The sequence below is a fragment of the Benincasa hispida genome, chromosome 12 (assembly GCF_009727055.1).
Source record: "Benincasa hispida cultivar B227 chromosome 12, ASM972705v1, whole genome shotgun sequence".
Lineage (NCBI taxonomy): Eukaryota > Viridiplantae > Streptophyta > Magnoliopsida > Cucurbitales > Cucurbitaceae > Benincasa > Benincasa hispida.
This window is the reverse complement of record NC_052360.1, coordinates 32,248,655-32,272,661: the sequence shown is the minus strand read 5'-3', so window position 1 is coordinate 32,272,661 and position 24,007 is coordinate 32,248,655. Positions and strand designations below refer to the sequence as shown.

General features: G+C 34.4%; 1 protein-coding gene and 1 long non-coding RNA gene across 3 annotated transcripts; both read left to right on the top strand.

Moving 5' to 3' along the window:
- Positions 1-3,635: 3,635 nt before the first annotated feature.
- Positions 3,636-21,535, top strand: LOC120093023 (ATP-dependent DNA helicase At3g02060, chloroplastic). Of its 2 annotated transcripts, none has more exons than XM_039051317.1 (13): positions 3,636-4,423; positions 5,408-5,501; positions 6,479-6,724; positions 7,085-7,219; positions 7,310-7,434; positions 7,874-8,013; positions 16,586-16,656; positions 18,280-18,441; positions 18,895-18,981; positions 19,138-19,311; positions 19,708-19,752; positions 20,358-20,714; positions 21,170-21,535. In XM_039051317.1, exons 1-13 carry the CDS (start codon positions 3,816-3,818, stop codon positions 21,269-21,271), a joined length of 2,346 nt encoding a protein of 781 aa, XP_038907245.1. In that variant the 5' UTR covers positions 3,636-3,815; the 3' UTR covers positions 21,272-21,535. The 2 variants fall into 2 exon arrangements, with proteins under 2 accessions (XP_038907245.1, XP_038907244.1); XM_039051316.1 differs by having other exon boundaries at positions 5,276-5,501.
- Positions 21,536-21,614: 79 nt separating this feature from the next.
- On the top strand, positions 21,615-23,598 carry LOC120093024. Its single transcript, XR_005486247.1, has 2 exons — positions 21,615-21,711; positions 23,098-23,598. It is a non-coding gene; the product is annotated as an uncharacterized LOC120093024 (long non-coding RNA).
- Positions 23,599-24,007: the final 409 nt, after the last annotated feature.

The following is a 24,007-nucleotide window of genomic DNA, read 5'->3' as shown; positions in this document are numbered from 1 at the left end:
CCCAATTTTTTTTTCCATCTTATTCTTGAGAGAGTGTTATTGTATTGTGAGGATAAACTTGTTGAGTGCTTAAACTTGTAAATCCACTCTAGTGAGAGTTGTATTGTGTTCTTCAAAAATTCCAACATTTGTAACGGTTTGATCCTAAACCGTGGAAAGGATCGAGTTTGCTCTTGAGCCCGTAAAAGGAGCGGTGGTATAACAGTTGGGCTCTAATCCGTGGAAAGAGTCGGAAATATTTTATTCAAATTCCCAAGAGGTGCTTGGGGAGTAGAGTAGGTCGAATTTAACCGAACCACTATGAAAATTATGGTGTCTTCTTCTCTAACTCTTTCTTTTTATTTTTGCAATTAATTTAAGCAATTTAGTGTATGTTTTAGTTTGTTCTTATTTATTTGTTAAAATTTGATAGAATAAAATTATCACATTTTTGTCCTCTTATTTGTTGCATAAATTGAATTTTTCTTATTATTTATAAAAAGTGTATTAATTAGTTTAATTGGGTTAATTTAGAAAAAAAAAAGTTTAATTAAACCCTATTTACCCCCCTCTAGGGTTGCCATATCGATCCAACATTAAAAACAACTTTTGAAAACATGCCTTATTACTAAAACTATTCATATACTATGAAAAATTTAGTATTAAAGCTTGGAGAAATGGAATTTCTTTTATGAAGATAAAAGCACCATATTTAGCATAAATAAATAACATTTTAATGCCTCCCACTACTTTAATTGAGATGAGTTCCCCGTTGCCAACTAATGGACTTATCCCACCAATTATCAATTGCAAGCAGCCAAAGCTACGACAGTAACCCTTGTTTCAGTAATCTATAAGTCTTTTCGAATATGTTCAAAGTTGAAAGCCAACCTCGATAATTTTGATCCCCCGATAAATAACTCATAATAAGTCCCCGTCAGTTCCATGTTCAATTATAGGACAGAATCTTCGTATTAGTGTGGAGTTTTGGTAGGGGGGATGAGACCTTACCTTCCCTGCAAATTGCTAAGAGGAATTAGTTCAAGAAAGAAAAAAAATAAAGGCATTTTGGTCGATCGTTGAATAAAACGTAAACACAAGTTGAGTAAGGGCTTATTATTGCTTGTCTACAAATAACCAAATTTTCATGCCTAATACCCCATAGATAGTTCGAACTGGATAGCAACAATAATCAATTTTAGCTCGAATGGTTTGTAGAGGAACCCTTCCTTCTCTGATCCATTTGACACGTGCAATTTCTCTAACTGTAATGAAGAAAAAAAATTCTAATAATGAATTATTATTCAACAATCAATGCGCGAATCTGTATTCTCCACCAAGAATTCAATCAATTAAATTTAGTTATTCTTGTTTTTCTTCTCTTTGGGGTATTTCTAAAATTCCTCATCATCTAACATCCCAAACTAATTGGGAAACATTTTTCTAATTAGTTCAAGTCATAATAATTTTCTTGGACGATAAAAATACTTAACTTTTTAGGTCATTTAACTTCCTATGACCTTAAAATACAATATGTTTAGTCATGGCTTTACCCTACGTTCCAAATACATCATATGTATTCCACATAATAAAAGTAAGCTGTCACTGCAAAGATTATTCATGAACACTTCATGAATCATGAATTGGCAACAATTTTATAGAACGTTTCCCAAATTGAAAGACAAAATTACACTGCCTCTATTTGTTGATGACACATTTCAAAGTAACATATTTATCAAAATTTTGACTTATATCGATAATAAAAAATTAAAATTCTTGAGAGAAGATGACATAACTTTGAATTATATAAAACATGTTAATTGACTATACACAAACTGTTGTCCATTCAAATTCAACATAGAAATTAAAAGATGAACCCAATAGATTTAATATGAATCGCATTTATATTAATTCAAAATTTCTATTGCTATGATACACAAGTGAGTTAGAATAAAAACCATTGTAGAGCAATCAGTTACTCCTTTACTAGATCGAGACATTCTCAACCAAATATTACACTAGAATAACTCTTATTCCTATAATATTTAGTTACCATATTTTGATCAAGACATCTTTAACTTGCTTAACAATTTCTTGTAAGTGTAACCCTTCATTTTAGGCTCTAGAGTTCCGCCCGAATGAGCCAACCGTAGGACAAATCGATTGGGGCAAAAACTAAAGCAATCCTATCCATTTATGGAATTTGAGTAAAATTCATGCAAACACCGTTCGTAGAGGGACACAAGCAAAGGTGTCTCGAGGTTGAGCATGAAAGTTTAATGCAAACCAATAAAGAAGATTGTGAGATATGTTGACACACTTCTCTTTCTCACTTACTATAAACACTCTCTCCATTCACCTTAATATTGATCTATGCAAACACTATCCATAGAGAGACACAAGCATAGGTGTCTTAAGACCGAGCATAGATCTCATGATGTGAACTATTTAGGGAGAAACGTGAGAAGGAAATTGAAGTATCATATACATCATTGTCCTTCCACCGAGTATTTTACAAATGAGGGTTCATAACTTAGGTAAATAACTGCTAATACTTTTACTAAGTGTATGTTAACTTTGCTCAAAATAACATTTACGTTGAATAGTTCAACAACATTAATTTATGTTCATATTATTTGTAGTTGAAATTTGTTGCTAAAAAGTGTTAGAAATATTTGCAAAGAAAAAAAAATGTATAGCTCAATTTTTAAGCATGACGCGAGGGATGAAGCGCTTGCTTTTGTCGAGTTAAGAATAGAGGTAATAAGTTAAGAATGTTGAGAGAAATCAAAGTAAAATAATTGTAAAAAGTCATAAATAAAAATATTTGTAAAACTTGAAAATGGAAAATAAAGAGCTCAAAGGAATCGATACAAATCCTCCAAAAGCATCTTGCTCTAAGATGAAAATTGAAAATGGTTGTTATTTTGGTATTCGAAAAGGATATTTTTATTTGAACCATTGGTTAAAAATCGAACAAACCAACCTCAACTAAATTATAATATTTAAATTTAACTGCTCTAAATTTATAAATAAATAAATTAATTATATAATAAACCGTAAACAATCACTGCATTAATACTATTAATTCATTAATAAATTATATAGGTAGTGATTAACATTTTATGAAATTATTTTTTAATAATTATAATTAATTTATCATCAATTAATTATAATTCACTATTTTTAATAGTGAAATGTTATATTTAATTTTTAAACTGGTTTTGATTGTTTTGTTAATTAATACATCATATTTATATAAATATATATATCAAATGATGTAATTAAGTAATTTCAATGATAAATTACTCATTTTATAAATATTTGTAATTAATATTATTATTTAGTAGTTAAATAATTAATTTTGTACAAAACTTTGAATTGAATTTATTGTTTATCAATTAATCTATTAAAATTTTATAAATAAAATACAAAACTAATTTGTCACGATAAAATTTGATAACGTACAACCAAATACAGTCATATTTATTTCCAACAATCTTATTCCTGATATCTTGAAAACTTTAAACCAAATGCTTATTTGGATTTAGATTTTGTTCTTACTATTAAAAAAGAATGAAAAATATACATAGACCCGACCCGACCCGTGCTATAAATATCTAAAATGAAAAATTTGGCTAGCTTGCTTCCACGTACAGCTTCAATATCGGCCCAAATCCAAAAACCCCTCCAAAACCTCCACATTATTATCCTCAAAGCTTTCTTCCAGTCCTCCAATGGCGGAATTTCCATCTCCATCATCGTTTTCACTCGATCTTACACTTGCTTAACACCCTTACTACTCCTCTTCTTCTAGCCTTTTAGCTTATTCTTTAATGGCTTTACTTTTTTCACCCGCACCAGACGTTTCCTCTTCCCGACCTCTAGTAGCCTTCAAACTCGGCTCATTTCCCAGCCTACGGGGACTCTTCAACCGCAACTCTACTTTCCGCCACTTCCCTAAGCGATATGTTTCGATTACTAATGTTATCTATGCGGAAGATGTTATAGTTCCCGGTATTGCCAAATCGGCGAGGCGGAGAGAGCAGATTGAGCTTGAGCGAGACTCTATCTCGATTCTCAATGAGAGAATTCGCCGCTTTCATGGGAAGAGGGAGTCCTCGAGAACGGTTATGGATTCAGAGGAGGCAGACCGGTACATTCAGATGGTGAAGGAGCAGCAGCAAAGGGGTTTGCAGAAGTTGAAAGGGGATAGGCAAAGGAAAGACAGCGATGGTTTTAATTATAAGGTTGATCCTTATACGCTTCGTTCTGGGGATTATGTTGTGCATAAGAAGGTTGGTATTGGCCGATTCGTTGGGATTAAATTTGATGTTCAGAAAGGTTCTACGGAGCCTATTGAGTATGTGTTCATTGAGTATGCTGATGGGATGGCGAAGCTTCCTGTTAAGCAGGCGTCTCGAATGCTGTATCGCTATAATCTGTACGTTTGTTCGTTTATTTACTCACTTATGCATTCTGTTTATGGTGGACTTTCATAAATTGCTGCTGGTTAACCATTCGAAACATTCATTGATATGTTGGCCATCATTTGTTGGCACTATAATGGTAGACTAGTAGTTGTGTTTTTCTTTTACTAATGTCATATCTGGGATTTCCGATATTTCTAGTTTCTCATTTCTTTTGTTTTTACTTACTGCAGTTTTTAGAATTGCATTATATTATTGAAAATCTAGCTCGTCATTGCTGTTTTAGACTTGATAAATATTGTAATTAAACCAACCCATAGTGACATTGGGATGTGTGAAAAATAGCATATTTTTTTGGAGAATATGTTCGAATTCGATGTGATCACTTATATAGGATATTAAAATTGAGTTTAACAAAATACTATAGGGTCATATCAATTGAGGTGTACATAAGTTTGACATGAACATTCCCGGATATGCATGTTTTTTAGTGAATATGTTGACTCATGCATTTAGGATGTCTGTTATTTCAATGACTTCTAAGAAATCTAGATAGATCCTTCAGCAGTGTCAATCCAGATATATTTGGAAGCAATTGATCTCTTTAACATTTTTTTGATTCTCAGTATTCCTTAAGCTGAATTTATTGTGTGACTGGTGGTGCTTTATCTTTTACATAATGACATGCTAGAAACCTACAGAACCTAGATGAAAAGGGTAAGAAAATTATTCTCAGCAGTTGTCTAGAGCTATGGTCAATGCTCTTCTTAGAGTTGGGGATTATATGTCCAAATTCTTATATGCTTTGATGTATTTCTGTTTACATATCCATGTTCCATTTATTTCACACGTTATCACCTTTTCAGCCCAAATGAAAACAAAAGACCTCGCACATTGAGCAAACTAAATGATACTACCACATGGGAAAAGAGAAAGACTAAGGGAAAGGTTGCGATTCAGAAGATGGTTGTTGACTTGATGGAACTGTATCTACACAGGTTGAAACAGAGAAGGTCTCCCTACCCGAAGTGTTCGGCTATGGAGGAATTTTCTGCTCAGTTTCCTTACGAGCCTACAGTGGACCAAAAGGAGGTACTTTCACTCAAAGGCTTCTGCCCTTCCATTCCTTGGATAGATGGTGAGGGAGGGCAGAACTTTCTAGGAATTTATCCATCTTCCATAAGGGAGCCGAATGAAACCAAAGTTTCATGTATGGTTTTGAATTGAGATGCTACATATATATATTTACATTCTCATTAGCTTAATCTCTTGCCCTTGAATTGTAAACTTGATTTCAGTTGAATAAAAAATTAATAGTTTAAAAAATGGTCTCAAACTTATCATTGGCTTTGAATATAATCTTAATCTTAGAGTTGTTTTGACAACTGATTGGTAATATGACATTGTTCGTTATGTTTGGTTTATATATATATACAAGGACACCTAGACATTTAACAACATGAATTTCATATTAAAATGTGTAGAAAGTATATGAGAATTTGGAAATTTCATTGGACAATGTAAATGGCCAAAATCCAGTATCACGATGTCATTATTATTATTTTATACATGACAATCAAACATCTTACCATTTATTTTTGGAGTAATGAATGTATGCTTTAAAAAGAATTGATTGGTCAATGACCAAACTGAAAAATAGCCTAAAGTTTAGAGATGAAAATGATATTTTAGTCTTTCCTATTTGTTTTACTTCTTAAAGTCGGTAAGCATGGCTTTCCAGATGTCTTTTTTAATATGGGTCTGAATCAGTTGCTTATATTTTACTGTCTGTACCAGTGCATACTAAATCCTTTTCTTTTCATTAGAATGTGATCACCCTTTGCTGCTCTGTTACATTTATGTGTACAACGACAAGCATAATAGGTTTTGTGAGCATGCATTTATATACCTACATATGTACCTATCCATTCTTATATTGGCCATTAGATGCTTCAAGATTATTACAATATTGCTTTAAAGAGTTGGATCCCTACTTGTGCCTTCTTAAATTTTTTGTGGATATACATATTCTTTTCTTGTTCGTCTTGTGATGTTTGTTGTTCATGCAGGCTTTCAGAGATGTGGAGAGAGATTTGACACAGAGGGAAACTCCGATGGACAGATTGATTTGTGGAGATGTCGGCTTTGGTAAAACTGAGGTTGCACTGCGTGCAATCTTCTGTGTAGTCTCGGCAGGAAAGCAGGCTATGGTTCTAGCACCAACGATAGTCCTTGCCAAACAACATTTTGAAGTTATCACACAAAGATTTTCTTTGTTTCCTGATGTCCAGATTGGATTGTTGAGCAGGTTCCAGGTATTGTTAAATAAACCTTTATTATGGGAAGACACCTGCATATAACTTATTAAGTCTAGTAAGATGACAAGGTATAAGTTCTTAGTCACGTGGGTCCAAAAAACTATAAAGAAGTAATTTGAATTTCTTCAACTGTTTGGTTCATCTGGGATTACCTAAAATTATAGTTTTAATTAGTTCATATTAAACCTCAAACTATTAGAACCAGTACATCAATGCAGCCATTTAACGTTACTTTTTTGTTTTGTTTTTGTTTTTGTTTTTTGTTTTTTGTTTTTTGTTTTTTTTTTCCCGTATGTGAACTCACTCTGAAAGAGTAAAAGTTGAATGTCTAAGCTAACTAGATATTACAACATGCAGACAAAAGCAGAGAAAGAGAAGCATCTTGAAATGATCAAAGAAGGTCAATTGAACATTATTGTTGGGACTCATTCACTCCTTGGAGACCGTGTTGTATATAGCAAATTAGGGCTTCTAGTTGTTGATGAGGAACAGGTCCTATTTTTTTTGGTCTCTCATCTTAATTTGCTGTTAATCATCCTGGTTTGGTTCTAGAGTAACTTTCTATTCCTTTTGTCTTTCCAGAGGTTTGGTGTCAAACAGAAGGAGAAAATTGCATCCTTTAAAACTTCAATTGATGTTCTCACTCTCTCTGCAACACCGATACCTCGGACCCTGTATTTAGCATTGACTGGATTTCGTGATGCTAGGTAATTAACTCCACACACGTAATTCGTGGGTGAAGATACTCAACACATGGACTGGATTTGTAATAGTTCTGTTATCCCTTTCTACTCTGTTTGTTACATAAGTTAGGGAAGCTCAACCATATTATTGTTACATTTGACTCAATGATAGATTGAGCAGTATTTGACATCTTTAGAAAATAAAGTCATTGATGGATTGAGCAATATTGGTCACCTTTTTTGAGTGTTAATCACTAATTTTGGTCATAGATATACTAGGTAGTAGAAGTAACAAATTATTTCATTGTTTAATTTACTTCTGATATTCTCACATTCCTCGGCATTAACTTTTTGTTCCCGCTGAGCTTATCTGTTTTGACCATTCATTTCAGTAGACTTATCTCCATGGTCCTGTAATATTGAGTTTTTGTGACTAAACCACTGCTTTCTTTCCATGCTTTAGCTTGATTACAACTCCACCTCCAGAAAGAGTCCCAATAAAAACCCATCTCTCATCATTCAGTAAAGAAAAAGTGAAATCAGCTATTAGATATGAGCTGGAACGTGGAGGCCAAGTTTTTTATGTTTTACCTCGAATTAAAGGTAATCTTGTAACTTTTTCTTTAAGGTTTACATTGCTCTGTACTCTTAAGAACTGCTTTACTTTATCCATTCCTTTGTGACACTATTTTCTTTATACGTGGTACATATGCACACATTTTGGTAACAAACAACTTTATTAATACCGAAGACAGGGGGAGTGGGAAAATAAGATTCAGATGAACCATTAGATCACTTAAGCCTGAAGGAGATTGCGGAATCAATCTTGAACTTGCATTGGCCATGGATGGAGAATAATCACAAAAGTTCTTATAAGATCTTCCAAGAGGATGATAACATACAAAGAATGCCTCAAAAGGAAGACAGTTCTCTATTCAGCATATTTAGAATTTTTCTGTTCATCACAACCACCAAAAAAGTGATCATATGAACATTAGACCAAATATTCTGATCATTTCCTTTGAAAGGATAGCTGGTGAGAATTCGGGTGATTGCACATGGAGCCGGGCTATAAGGTAACGTCCGGGATCTTAATTCTGTCAGCAATCTTAACTCCATCTTTGATCAAAGACTATCAAATATTTTATTTTTCAAATAGCCTTGTAAAGGACAGAAGGTAATAGGCGTTCTATTATTGTGATATCATGGAACAAGGATTTATAAGTAAACTGACACACTCTCCAAAGCCTAAAGTTTATGCTTGCACATTAGATTAGGAGTGAATTTATGGATCTGCTCAGCCAAAACAATCAATTCTTGTGCTTTTCATCTCTTAGCTTCCTCCTAAAATAAAATTTCTATTATCTCACTTCTATACTTTGGACAATCTCAAGTATTTCTGAATTTTCATTTCAAGAGAATTCTTGCTGATAGGAAAACAGTTGAGTTGATATATTTGTTCTTCAATCACATGATATATCTGTTTTCTCGAGCCTTAGAGAAAACAAATTGTGAACTGTTGAGTCTTAAACGTGGTCTCTTGCAGTTGCTCTTCTTACCCTTGTTCCCCATATTAATCCGTGTCGGACCCCTTTCTTCATTAAGCTCTAGAAGGTGTCAAAGTTATGGGAATCTGTGCTACAACCTCCTCTCTATTGGTAAATTGGTTTGTACAAATAGATACTACTTTATGCGGCAACTTGTAGAAAAGCCTTAAAACTGGTTCTCGCTAACAAAAGGGTAAAATATCTACTAAGAATATTTAAAAAATAAACTCTTACTTGGCATTGGTAAATAATAATTGCAATTTAAAAAAAAAACTTTTATCAAGTATTTGAAGGGTGGTAGGCCATTTAGAGTTCAATAGAGCAAAATAGTAAAAGCAAAAATGAAATTTAGGCATCAGTATGGTTTATAAGTAGGGGACCCATGCATAGTGTGCATCGTTTGTTTGTTGATATTTAGTCTTAAATACCCCTCTTCGTGTTGTCTCTTCCATTTCCATACCAAGAGCGCCTCTAGGACACTTGAAAGATATAACATCAGCAGTCTTCAAATTCTCCGCTGCAAATTGATTTGTTGGTGAATTTGAAGGTGAAGAGTTCACATCTCCATCTCCATGCAGTTGGCATAAATTTATCCACAAGAAGATGCTAATTAATTTGGAGATCTACCAACTACACAAGAGGGTTAAAAGGCAAAGGCTTGGGTCGTAGCAGCCAGTGTGGGAGTGGTTGAGGTGTTGAATGATTAATGATTTTCAGGTGGAACCATGTCATAAGATCAGCGCAGCACTATACTTAGAGCTGTTTGAGGCCTCTTTCTCAGGCACAAAATTGTCATCTTCATCTTCAGCTGTGGTTTCTTTTAAGCAGCAGATCAATAAGTTAGAGGAATCTCTCAACGTGTTTGAGCTGTTGGGCTCCTAATTAAATGCCCCATCAAGTACATATGGATCAGAGTTAATTTTCTTTTTTGGTGGGGGTTAAAAGCTTTGTAAATAGGGGATTCTATATGTTACGTTGTGTTAATTATTTTTGTAAAACTCTTAGGTTTGAGAGAGAATTAGAATACTCTAAAACTCTTAGGTTTGAGAGAGAATTAGAATACTCTATTCATTCACCAAAGATATGAATATATACAAGTGTACAAAGCATAGAAAAGGAAAATATAACAAGATATTTATAATAATGGAAAATCCTAACAATAGAACTATAACACTCCGCCTCAAGTTGGAGCATATATGTTAATCATGCCAACTTGTTACATGGATAATCTATACGTGTTCCATTCAATGTCTTCGTGAAGATATCTCTTAATTGTTCTCTAGTCTTCACATATCCTATAGATACCAATCGTTGTTGAATTTTTTCACGTACAAAATGACAATCAACTTCAATATGTTTAGTCCTTTCATGAAGTACTGGATTAGATACAATATGAAGTGCTGCTTGATTATCACACCACAACTTTGTCGGTGTGGTGATTTCAAATCCAAACTCAACAAGAAGATATATCCAAATCAATTCACACACACTGTGCAATTGCTCTATATTCTGATTCTGCACTTAAACGTGACACCACATTTTTCTTCTTACTCTTCCAAGAAATCAAATTACCACCAACAAAGACACAATACCCTGAAGTTGATCTTCTGTCTTCTTTAGATCCTGCCCAATCGACGTTTGAGAAACATTTAATATTAGTATGACCATAATCCTTATATAATAAATTATGCCCGAGAGCAGCCTTCAGATAACATAGAATCTGTTCCAATGCAGCCCAATGATCAACTGTAGGGCATGACATGTACTGATTCACAGTACTTACTGAATAGGGTATGTGGGGTCGAGTCACTGTAAGGTAATTAAGTTTTCCCACTAATCTCCTATATCTTTCAGGATCTTTTAGCAATTCTCCATCTTTTGTGAGTTGTAAGTTGGGCATCATTGGGGTACTACATGGCTTAGCTCCTAGCTTCCCTATTTCAGTCAACAAGTCAAGTACATATTTTATCTGCGATAATAGTATTCCTTTCTTGCGTCTTATTACCTTAATTCCTAAGAAGTATTTCAACATGCCTAAATCTTTTGTATGGAATTGACTATGAAGAAAGCTCTTTAGGGATTGGATACCTAAAGCATCATCACCAGTAATCACAATATCATCCACATATACGACTAACAAGATGATACCACCCTCGGATCTCTTAAAAAAGACCGAATGATCTGATGTGCTCTTCCGCATTCCAAAGCTTTCAATCACCTGACTAAATTTACCAAACCAAGCTCGTGTACTCTACTTTAATCCATACAAAGATTTATGAAGGCGACACACCGTTATTCTCCCCCTGAGCAATAAACCCTGGTGGTTGCTTCATATACACCTCTTCTTGAAGATCACCATGAAGAAATGAATTTTTTCATGGTTCATATACACTTCTTCTTGCTTCATATACACCTCTTCTTGAAGATCACCATGAAGAAATGCATTTTTAATATCAAGCTGATGTAAAGGGAAATGATTGATTGAAACTAATGAAATAAACAACCTCACAGATGCCATTTTTGCACAGTAGAAAAAGTATCAGCATAGTCAACAACCTAAGTTTGTGCATAGCCTTTCGCTACAAGGCGTGTTTTTAACCGAGCAACAGAACCTTCAGGATTGACTTTAACTGCAAGTACTCATTTGCAACCGATAGCCTTCTTTCCTGCAGGGAGAGAAACTAAATCCCAAGTACAATTATCATCTAAGAAAGTCATCTCCTCCACCATTGCGGCACACCAACCAGGATGAGACAAAGCTTCATGAACAGTTTTAAGGATGGATACAGACTCTAAGGATGCAATGAATGAATATGTGGAAGACGACAAATAGTTATAAGAAACAAAAGAGGAAATAAGATGAGCATATGTATGTTTATCTTTATGAAGAACAATAGGAAGATCATCACTCATTTCTGGATCCAATGACGAAGAAGACTTTGGTAAGAAGCCTCTGGTACAGGACATGGAACTGAAGGAGACGAAGAAGCCTTACTAGGGCATGGAACTGGAGGAGGTTGTTGTCGAGTTTAGACCTTAACGATGGGTGGAAGAGTAGAGGTAGCCACAGGTAGAGATGAATTAGGAAGAGGATCGAAAGGAGAAATAATTGTGTAGACAAGGAAATCATCCTTTAATTCCTTGTGCACCCTCTGACTCTTATTCGAAGAAAAAGATTACGATAAAAAAAATGAGGAATGTTCAAAAAACGTGACATCAAGAGAGACAAAATATTTATTTAGACTAGGACAATAACATCGATACCCCTTTTGAACACGTGAATGTTCAAAAAAGTGACATCGAGAGAGACGAAATATTTATTTAGACTAGGACAATAACATCGATACCCATTTTGAACACGGGAATAACCAAGGAAAATGCATTTTAAGGACTTTGAATCCAGCTTGGTATGTTGAGGCCAAACATCCTGAACAAAGCAGGTACAACCAAATATTTTGCGTGGAATGGGAAACAAATGTTGCTTGGGGCATAAAGTACGAAAAGGTTTCTCACCCTTAAGAATGGAAGAGGGCATGTGATTTATTAAGAAACAAGTTGTGGAAACATCAGCCTAAAAAGATTTTGGAACATGCATCTGAAACATCAAGACTCTGGTTGTCTCAAGGAGATGACGATTCTTTTGTTCTGCAATCCCATTTTGAGATGGAATATCGATACAAGAAGATTGATGAAGAATGCCATGGGCATCTAAATAAAGACTTGAGTGCATGAGAGAAATATTCCTTAGCATTATCACTCCGAAGGATTTTAAGAGCACCACTAAATTGAATTTGAATTTCAGCATGGAAGTTACAAAAATGAGAAAGTAACTCAGAATGATTTTTCATTAAATAAAACCATGTAACACGAGAATAATCATCGACAAATGTAACAAAATACCTAAACCCTTTTTTGGATTCAATAGGACATGGACTCCAAACATCAGAATGGACTAATTCAAAAGGAGCACTAGCTCGTTTATTGACTTGAGGATACAAACTCAAACAATGGAATTTAGCAAACTGACATGACTCACAATCTAAAGAAGATAAATGTTGAAGTTGTGGACGAAGACTCTTCAACACAGAGACAGACGAATGACCCAAACGACAATGCTTTTCAAAGGGAGACGACACGCTAGAGCATGTGATGGTTGTAGGTGTTTATGGTTCAAAGATGTAAAGACCTCCAAATTCATATTCTTTACCAATAGTCTGCTTCGTCGTAAGATCCTGAAATAAACAATAAACAGGAAAAAAGGAGACAACAATGAAGATCACGAGTGAGTTTACTTACCGAAATCAAATTAAACGAGAAATGTGATAAATTTAAAACTGATGACAAAGAAATTGATTCAGTAAGATGGACGGTTCCTGATCCTAAAACAGGAGTGAAGGTTCCATCAACTATAGTGACATTAGATGAAGAGGTAGATGTACAAAGGTTAGAGAATAAACTGGGGTTACCTGTCATATGGTCTGTAGCGCCAGATTCAATGACCCATTTTGACGTGAAAGAAAGAAGGCATTTAAAGATTTTACTTATCTCTGTGATGGCCGTAATGGGAGTAGAATATGATGCCCTCAATGACTCTTGTTGCTGTTGAAATTTAGCAAACTCCTTTGCAAAAATCGTAATTGACTTGTCAAGATTATCAGGAGTAGAAGTGACGTGCAGATGGCACCCTCTGTCGCTTATTCATCAATCTTCTGCATTCACGTTTCATATGGTCAGGTTTATGACAGTAATATAACACCTCCTGAATTTGATCTTTGGTTATTGGGATGACCTTTGGAGCTATTTGATTCAACCCCCTTATTACCTTTATAATCACTTGTGCGCCCAATCAAAGTACTACTAGAATCAGATGACATAACTGCTTGTGGCTTCTCTGTACGAAGTATTTGAGTATAAGCTTCTTCCAACGATGAGATATTTGAGCTTGACAACACTTGATCTTTGGCCATCTCATATTTAGGTGAACCTACTAAAAAACTCGTGATAAACAACTTTTCACGTTGAGCCATTAGAACTTTTTGATCCGTGCTGATTGGCATCAAGGCATTGAATTACGCACATGTATTTTTAACCTCCATAAAGTAGCTTGTAAGAGATTTTTCTCCTTGATCAGGTTGATATAGAGTCTTACAAACATGAAACACTCTACTAATATTCTCTTTCCCAGAATTAAAAAAAAAAATCCAAATATTCCAATAGTTCCTTGATTGATTCGCAGTGATTTACTAGTTCAATAATTTTACGGTCAATAGAATTCTTGATTTGTAGAAGCATTCTTGAATTGTCCCGTTATCAAACCTTTTTATTAGCATCAATCTGTGGCTTTTTTGTGATGTGTTCATCCATCTCCATGCTCCTAATAAAGTGGCGAACATTTGATCTCTATGAATAGTAATTGGATCCATTCAACTTGTGTTCAATTACTTTTGACACCATAGGAACCATATCTGACATGACTATTGGTTTCTTATCGGCCATTACCTAAAAAATAAACACAAGACAGAAAAGAAGCAAACCCTAATTTACCAAAGAGATGTGTGTGTTTTTTTAATGAACCACAAACAGTGAGTATATAGTCCAAACAAACACACCACCAAGGAGAGTCGACAAAACCGAGGAAACCCATAGAAGACGAAGCGGAATTGGTGGCGCACTCATCGGCGAGTGAAGCAATGACAGGAAGGAAAAAGCGGCGCGTGAGCCTCACGCGCTAGTCGGATGATGCCGGACTTTTGGGTTTTGTAGATCGGCAGTTGGGCTCCTTGACGGACTGGACAGTATCGAAAAACTACCTTTTTTTTTTTTCTTTCCCCGGCGGCGGTTAACGACGGCAAACGAACCAAAGACGGCGGCTGTGAGCAAAAGTGTAAACTCACCCCTCCACAAAACTCTAGATGTAACACAAATGGGTTCTAAATTCTCAAACCATAAGGTTCACAAAACCTTAATTTTGTTTAGAGAGCTCCGATACCATGTAAAACTCTTAGGTTTGAGAGAGAATCAGAATACTCTATTCATTCACCAAAAATATGAATATATAGTGTAAAAAGTATAGAAAAAGAAAATATAACAAGATATTTACAATAATGGAAAATCCTAACAATAGAGCTATAACAATTTTCAAAGTATTACTATGTAAGAAAGTATAATTTCTTTTATTTGCTTTGTAAACCATATGTACAATATTTGCAAACATCCTTTAAATTAACAATTTAATTAATGTTTAATCTTACCCATTGATTAGAGAGCAAGTGTAAGAAAAGGAGGATAAATACAGCTAATATATTAGTGAACCACAATGAATGAACACAAGAGTGAAGTGATTCAATAATTTTCCCCTTTTGGATGAATATGCAGAAATACAGTTCCCAGCCCCTCTTAGGAATAATTTACTACATATATATATATAGATAGTCTCTGATAGGAAACTAGATATTTTAATTGGAAACAAGGTATAAAGGAGGCTAAAAGGGTGATAGGCCTTGGCCTCAATTTTATTTATCAAGAGCAGTGGGGAAGAATTCAAGACCTTCATTTCCTCTCCCAAAACTCATAAGAGAGTCCTGAATACAAATGCCGGCCAAGAGACACCCACCCACCAGCCAAAACAGTAATGTATACTCAGCAAAACCAAGCCTAACCGTGGCCCCCCTAATTGGGGTGGAGTCTCTTTGGCATGGGCTGTCTTTTTTAGGAGATTGCTTCAACATGATTTCCAGTAGCTGGATTTATCAAGCAATTCTCTTGGGGTTCTTCCTAATTCTAGTTTCTGGTCTTTAGAGTGGTCTGTCCTACAGCATCTCTTCATTGATTGCCAATTCTCTCTTGCTTGCTAGTAGAAATTTTTGCTAATCTTCCATCTCTATCAGGTTTTCGTCCTTTCCTTCAGAAATATTGTTTCTCAAGTCTTATTTGGAGCATCTTTGAAGATTATGCATCATCTGTTGTGGATTTATGCTTTCAAAATATTACCAGCCGAAATTTGGTTTGAAAGGATGCTAAGTGTTATCCAAGTCTTTTCATATTTTTCTAAGTCTGTTGTCTGTATTGGGAGCTTTTATCTTTCATGGTTGATCTTTGATTTGTATTGGGTTGTTGATGCTTATAGTGCTATGTTTGTTTTTCTTTTTCTTCTTTTATTTTCGTTTCCTTATAATTTTTGAGCATTAGTCTCTTTCATGATATCAATGAAATGCTCTTTTTCCTTAAAAATAACAATTTTATCTGGGGTCCACTCTCTCCCAAATACATTCTCTCACCGGTAATCACATGCCCTTCGTCTGCCTACGTGTATAAACCTTCATAATCGGGGGGCCTATCAAGGAGTTACAAAGTTCTCTTCAGTCAATACAGCCGGTGGAAACATTGTAGTTAAAAATTTCTATCATGAGAAGGCCAAGAGGAAAAAGCAGAAAAGTAATAATATCCAAATATCTTTTGATTTATCCTCTCCGAGAATAATGACCAACATGTAATTCCTCATGTTGTTTGATTTACCCTGCTGAGTGGTATACCTTATTATTAAGATAGCAATAGGTATACTTCTTCTCTCCCTCGTTACATCCATTAATAAGAATTTCAGGCGATTTTCTATCATACTTGCATCACAGGACTTGAAGAAGTGAAGGAATTTCTTGAGGCGAGTTTTCCAGACATTGAAATAGCACTTGCTCATGGAAAGGTATTTTGTTTTTGTCCCTTTGTCAAGTATGTGAGGCCCTTGAATCAGTTGCTGTCTGATAAAAATCATTTGTAGAATAATTTACCTTGACTGACTAAGAAATACATATACTTTAGTTTGGCTAGCCTATCTATGTCGGACATGTGTCGGATACTTGGACACTCCGACACTTGTTGGACACGTATCAAACACTTGTTTGTGCAACATAGAACACTTGTTAAGCAGACTAAAAAGACACATATATGATAATAATGATAACTTTTGAGCTTAAAATGCATCGAGCTAAGTTTTTTAAGCATATAAATGCATCGATCCATTAACGTTGAATTTTCTTTTGGTATAAAAATGATACATATTTTTTAAAATATATATTTTAATAAGCGTGTCCATATTGTGTCGTGTCCTAGATTTTTAAAATATAGTGTGTCGTCGTGTCCGTGTCGCGTTGTATCCATGTCTCATATCTGATTTGTGCTTCTTAATTGATTGGTAAGCTAGAATATGGAACAACAACAAAACCTTGTTGTGCTTTAGTTTATTGAAATTTAGGGGTGTTTGGGCCCCAACTTCAAGTAAATAGCCCACTCTATGTTTGAGATTGGGGCCTCAATTATAATAGTCTGTGTTTCCAACTATTTTAATCTACAATTAACTACAATATTACTATTTTAAATATTTTTTTGTTACAATCTCCTTTCCTCTTTGTTATAGTGTTTATTATCTCCTACCTAGACTAAAATAGTTTGCACTCCAAACACAAACTATTATAACCCAGATTAAAATAGTCTACACCAAACACAAACTATTATAATCTATATAGCAAACTAAGAAACATGAACACTTTAGTTTGGTTAGCGTGTTTGTGTCCGATATGTGTGACACTTGGACATTTCGACACTTAATGAGCACATATCAGAGACTTGTTAGTGCAACAAATGTGTTAGACATGCATCACTTGTTGAGTAGACTAAAAATACATATATATGATAATAATAATAAAATTTGAATGTGAAATACATCAAACTAAATTTTTTAAGCATATAAATGCATCAACCATTTAGTTTGAATTTTCTTTTGGTATAAAAATGGTATATATTTTAAAATGTGTATTTTAATAAATGTGCCCTAAATTTTTAACAAATGATGTTGCTATCTGTATTGAGTCGTATCCGTGTTTGTGCTCCTTAAGATTATTATAACTCACAAATTATACTAACTGATGATTATAATAACCAACTCACCGCCCTAAACATCCCATTAAGGAATTAAAGCATTTGTTTAACAAATTATTTTCTTTGATACTCTGCTTTATCACTGGATATTACTTCATTGGAATGACTCCTGGTTCTGTAAGATATTCAACAAGATCACTCCACATTGTTTTGTGGGCTTAAATCTCAACTCTCGGTCTCCCATTACTGGTTATGGGAAAGTACCTTTTTGGAAGACAACAAGACATCCAAAATCTCGTTTAAAGTCTAAAAATCTATCGTATCAGAAGTATCATCAAGGAAACCTAGTTCTCATCTGGAATACCTTCACCATTCAATCTTTAAATAAGTTATAGCTGCGTAATGTACATTTATTGTTATTTCATTTCACTTATATAGCTATTATTTGCAGCAATACTCGAAGCAACTTGAAGAAACCATGGAAAATTTTGCACTTGGTGATATTAAGATTCTTATATGCACAAATATTGTTGAAAGTGGTCTGGATATTCAAAATGCAAACACCATCATTGTTCAGGATGTTCAACAATTTGGGTTAGCCCAATTATACCAGGTCTTGCCTGTTCTCTCTTTCATTTCAGTTTTGTCCAAATTTTTTAGAACAATGTGGTTCAAAAAGTATCAGTGAGAAGCTTTGTTTGGAATGCATATTTATAAATGGAGATTAAGAGATGATACTATTGAATGTTGTAAAGAGGGAAATACTTGCATTTTGTAATGGCAATCATATCTTGTATAGGTTTTTTTTTTTTAATTCCCCTTGGACATGTTACCTTTCGGGGATGGAACAAAAAATTGAAATGGTCATGTAACATGAGCTTGTTTGGAATGACTTAGAGCTTAAAAAAGTAATTTCAAGTACAAAATATGTGTTTCAGAGCACTTAGAATTTAGAAAGTCATTCCAAACATGTCCTAAGTGTATTACCTTTTATCTTCTTCTTCAACATTATATTGCTTTACTATTTTTCACTCTTTTCCTTACGTTTCTTTCTAACATCTGATAGCTGCGTGGAAGAGTGGGTCGGGCTGACAAGGAAGCACATGCATACTTGTTTTACCCAGACAAGTCTCTGCTATCTGAAGAAGCACTGGTTTGTAGTTTCTTTGCCATTTGTCTTTGCTATTGCAAAAATGTGAAAGCTCTGCCCGTTAATAATCTATTCTGGGCAATTATTTTTTGGGGATTTTACGATCATGAGACTTTCTAATGCTTCTTATGTTTATTGCTCTTCTTTGCCATAATTTAGGAAAGGCTTGCTGCCCTTGAAGAGTGCCGTGAACTTGGGCAAGGTTTCCAACTTGCCGAGAGAGACATGGGCATACGAGGATTTGGTACCATCTTTGGCGAGCAACAAACTGGTGATGTTGGAAATGTGGGCATTGATCTCTTCTTTGAAATGCTTTTTGAGAGCTTGTCCAAGGTTCGTAAAATGATTTGCCATCTACTAATTTATATTTTGAGAGGACAGCGTTTGTGCTCATATGAATCACTGATCGCATTAGCTTTGACTCTGTAGTCATCGTATTAGAAGTTTTTATTTACTCCTCGGTTCTGACATAGAAAATATATAATGCAAACTACAAATATTGGTTAAATTTTTAATTTGCTGAAATTCCAACCTTATTTTGAAAACGAAGTGTTGATTTTTCTGTGCATCCTTGTTGTCATTGTTCCATCTTCCTGTTTCCTTTATCTTCAGCATGTGATGATGCGTGCGCACATGCAATCAACAGTTGATTAATCATTTAACTTTTGAAGCATGGGGTTGGTTTCTTATTTCTCTAATTCTGGATGGATTGTTTCCCATGATTTGCAGGTTGACGAACACAGGGTAGTCTCTGTCCCATACCAGTCAGTGAAGGTACTTTCTTGATCTGTGTTTGCCGATGTGCAGTGATCTCAAACTCTCTTGTTGTGAACGGAAAAAAGAAAAGAAAAGAAAAGGAATGGAATAAGAAAAAGGAAAGAAAAGTAACTGAAGTTTATTAGTGAGTTTAAGCTTCTAAATTTAACTACTTTCCTGATCGTAAATCACTAACCTTTTATTGATGGAAAGAATTGCGTCTTTGACATTCAAAATACGACTTGACTAATTTGTTTCTACTGATTCAGTTCAACACTGACTGCTTTGTGAAATACAACTTGTCTTTTAAAGAATGAAGGTAAAAGTATTGTGTTATGAATACCACTTGAGAAAAAATATCGAGCCAGGAATACCACTAGTTAGAGATTAGGATACGTATGATAGTCGAGCAAACAAGTTTTCTATTAGAAGTTGGTTATAAATAGAGAGTGAGATATGAACACAAGCAGTTTACTCGATAGGAAGGTTCAAGTTCCTCTAACTACTTGGGTATCTTATTCTTCCAACTTCTTGAGGTTTCTTTCTATATTTTCTTATTCGTTATTAAGATAATTTTCTGGCTTGGTACTTTAGATTGTCTGATTTTTAACACATTCTTACAGATTGATATCGATATTAATCCTCATTTGCCTTCTGAGTACATTAATTATTTGGAGAATCCCATGAAAATACTTAATGGAGCTGAGAGCGCTGCTGAGACAGACATTTGGACTTTAATGCAATTTACTGAGAATTTACGTCGTCAACATGGAAAAGAGCCGTATTCCATGGAGATTCTTCTGAAGAAGCTTTATGTGAGGAGAATGGCAGCGGATCTAGGAATTTCTCGGATATATGCTTCTGGAAAGGCTGTTTGCATGGAAACTAACATGAATAAGAAAGTTTTCAAGTTGATATCAGATTCGATGACGTCAGAGGTGCATCGGAATTGTCTGTCTTTTGAGGAACATCAGATTAAGGTGAGCTTATAAAATATCTAGCTATTTCTATCTTGATTTATTGAGGTTGATTTTGCATCTTTTGCCTTATTCTCCCCCAGCTGGGAAATGCTTGTAAGAAGTGAAATGGACAAAAGTAATGAACAACTATTTAGTCTATGAACATTTTTTTCCCTTATGAATCAAAGAAAAAAAAAAAGAAAGAAGGGAAACAGTGTGACAATGGACTGAGTTACTCATATCGTCAAATACATTGTCATAGCATTATATATATATATATTTAATTTCTAGTGCATACATTTCATGACGTAAAATTGTAAGCATCTATTTTTCAGCCATACTAACTAACTTCTCAATGCTCCCAGAACTGAAACATTTGATCAGTTCTGTTTCTAACCTATACAATTCAAATTGGTATCTTACTGTTTTTTCTTTGCTATGTCGTTTCTGTCCCCCTCCCCTTTCACTTTTGGCAGGCTGGTCTTCTCTTAGAGCTACCCAGAGAACAACTGCTAAATTGGATCTTTGAGTGCTTGGTGGAACTTCATGCTTCCCTCCCAGCCCTAATCAAATACTAGCTCATTTTACAAAAGGTTTTACAATGGTTTTCTTAACCACAAGGTTGCTACATCCATATAACATCTATTTATCAGGCTTGTTATTTTAAAAGCCCGAAATATAGACTTGGCCTCCACGGTCTCTGATCAAGAAGCTTTTGACATGGAAAATCTCAAATCACTGTGCATCAATCATGTCACGTATACAATACGAAGCAAAAGTATATCACATTTTGTTAGTAAATTGGAACAAGCTGATGGAAACCACTCTAGAGAATTGTTTCAAGGCAAGCCCTGTGAAAACTGAAAACTCCCTTGTTTTTTTCCCTAAACCAGCCACTTTCAATGAATTTTTTCTTATTGTAGGATACTATCTGTCCAAAATATATAGCAGCGCCCGGGATCTGCTTGTGTATATGACGATATCGAGACTCTCCGAGAATGGCTAAGACTTCACTCAGGTCACAATTTGTTCTGTCCCTTGTGTCGTATATCACATATTCATGAAATCTTGGTATCAAGTAGTTGGATTAGTTCTCATCATAACTTTTACCTGTAATTTCTTGCAAATGTTCTATATATGAGACGAGGATATGTTGTAAAGAATTTATAAGTTTGTAACTCTAAAAAGTTTAGGAAAAGGTTGAAGTAGGAGAACCATCAAGCATAGAGTTATTTTTAAGATGCAGTTATTAATTTGGTTCCATCATTTGAACATTTCACAAGAAAATAGTGAAAATAGTTATATATTACTTTATACCATTTATTCCAGACTGCTGTTTTCTTTATAGTTGAGGCTCAATTTTTGAAAGTTTCTATTTTATTTTGGGTAAAAATATTTTTGGTCCTTGAGGTTTGGATTTGGTGTCTAATTGGTCCCTCAAGTTTCATAATGTACATTTTAGTCGTCGAGATTTGAAAAATAGTTTTAAATGGTTCTTGATCTATTATTAATTGACTAACAATAGAATGACGTGACATTTTAGATTAGTGACTGATGTGTCAACGGTTAATAACTGTTACTTAGTCTTAATTAGCTAAGGGGCGTTTGGAGAATGTTAAGCCTGGTGGATTAGGCTTGAAGGTTTAAGTAGCTTGGGTTTAAGAAAATTGTGTTTGAAGTATAGGTTTTGGAAGTCTGGGGTTAAAAGAAGTCTGTGTTGGAGTACAGACTACTTAGCTTGGGGATGAAGTGCAGATTTATAAATCTTTAGTTTGTGAAATATTTTCTTGTATCTAATCATAGATTAGATTTTAGATTAGTTTAAATTTGTCATCTTAATTATTTTAATATAGTTAAATTTAAAATAAACTTAAAAAATTAGAAGATATATATGTTTTTTAAAATCTTGAAATAGAAATTTGGACTAAAATTAGAATTTTATTTAAACTATTGTTTGAGTAATTTGATATTTTAATTTTACTAGATTTGAAAATAAAATTTTGTAGACATTTATCACTTTAACTAGTTTAAAAATGATCATTTTTTTTACCATATTATGCTAACTTAAATTTGAAATAAACTAGTATTTTAATATTAAATTCAATTATTAAAAAACGGTATTTTTTTAATCAATTTACATTTGAGGTATAAAAAATCATAAATTTTGAGTTCTAGTTTTTATTTGGTTGCCAAGTTATTTTAAACATTTTAAACATTTATGTTGAAAAAATGATTCCAAGTTTTCAAACTAGTTAAATTGTCCAACAAAAAAAAAAAAAAAGAAGAAGAAGAAAATGTTATTAAATTAAATTAGGGCTTTCTACACATAGTTTAAATAAACATGCTTATACAATTAAATCTGTTTAGTTTGTTATAAGAGTGTTTTTATTAATGTTTTTTTAAGGATGACTGGTGGTAGTTGTTGGAGGTGGCAGTCGGAGGTTGGCCGACGGAGTTGGTGGTTTGAATTTTGCCAGTGTGGGGGAACCGAGGTTGGTCGATGGTGGTTGGAGTTGGTCGACCGTGATTGCTGAGGTGACGGTTGGAGGTTAGTCGGTGACAGTCCCTGAGGTGGCGGACGGAGGTTGGTTGGTGACAATCGTCGAGGTGGCAGCTTGAGGTTGGCTCCGGAGGGTGGTGATCGGAGTTGGCTGGGCGACTATCAACCAGAGTTGGCTGGAGGCGGGCGGAGGTTGACCGACGTATTTCCTAGATTAAATTAGAAAAAAAAGTGGGTAACCCATGTTTTGAATAATATTTACTATTCACACTCATGGGAAAATAATGTGGGAAGCCAGACTTCCTAAATCCATGTCCAAAATAAGGGTTGGGTTTAGGATATCTAACCATTTGTATACCTACAAGATTGACAAATTAGTATAACCTCCCTCTAAATCGTGGTTAATAATTGCTTAGTATTATTTATCATAGTCTTAAATAGATCGAACTAGGTGAAGGAACTGGCCCAAAGTTTTTTTTTTTGGCATATAAATTAAACAATGAAGAGAGAAAAAATGCTTTTAAACGACTTGGTTCGTAGATCTCAAACGCTCTTGTTTTCGAGGTATTTTCCTCTTGTCGACATCAACTCGTTCTTTTCGTTTAGAAATTTTCTCATCATGCCTTTCAAAGCTCGTGTATTAATTACAATGTTCTTTTTCTTATTATTTCGCCTTTTTTTTTTTTTTGATGAAGAAAAGAACATGTGTGATTTGTTTATTATTAGTGGTGGGTTTTTTTGGAAGCTAAACAAAAGAAATGGGTTATTCAATTGGTTTAAATGTGATTTTCATCCTTCTACTTAAAAAAGTGAC

Bases quoted from the DNA above. Each gene is read 5' to 3' on its own strand.
- LOC120093023 (XM_039051316.1), top strand. From the start codon at position 3,816: ATGGCTTTACTTTTTTCACCCGCACCAGACGTTTCCTCTTCCCGACCT. The intron at 19,312-19,707 runs GTTCGTAAAATG...CATGATTTGCAG, and splicing joins TTTTTGAGAGCTTGTCCAAG to GTTGACGAACACAGGGTAGT. The intron at 20,715-21,169 runs GTGAGCTTATAA...CACTTTTGGCAG, and splicing joins TTGAGGAACATCAGATTAAG to GCTGGTCTTCTCTTAGAGCT.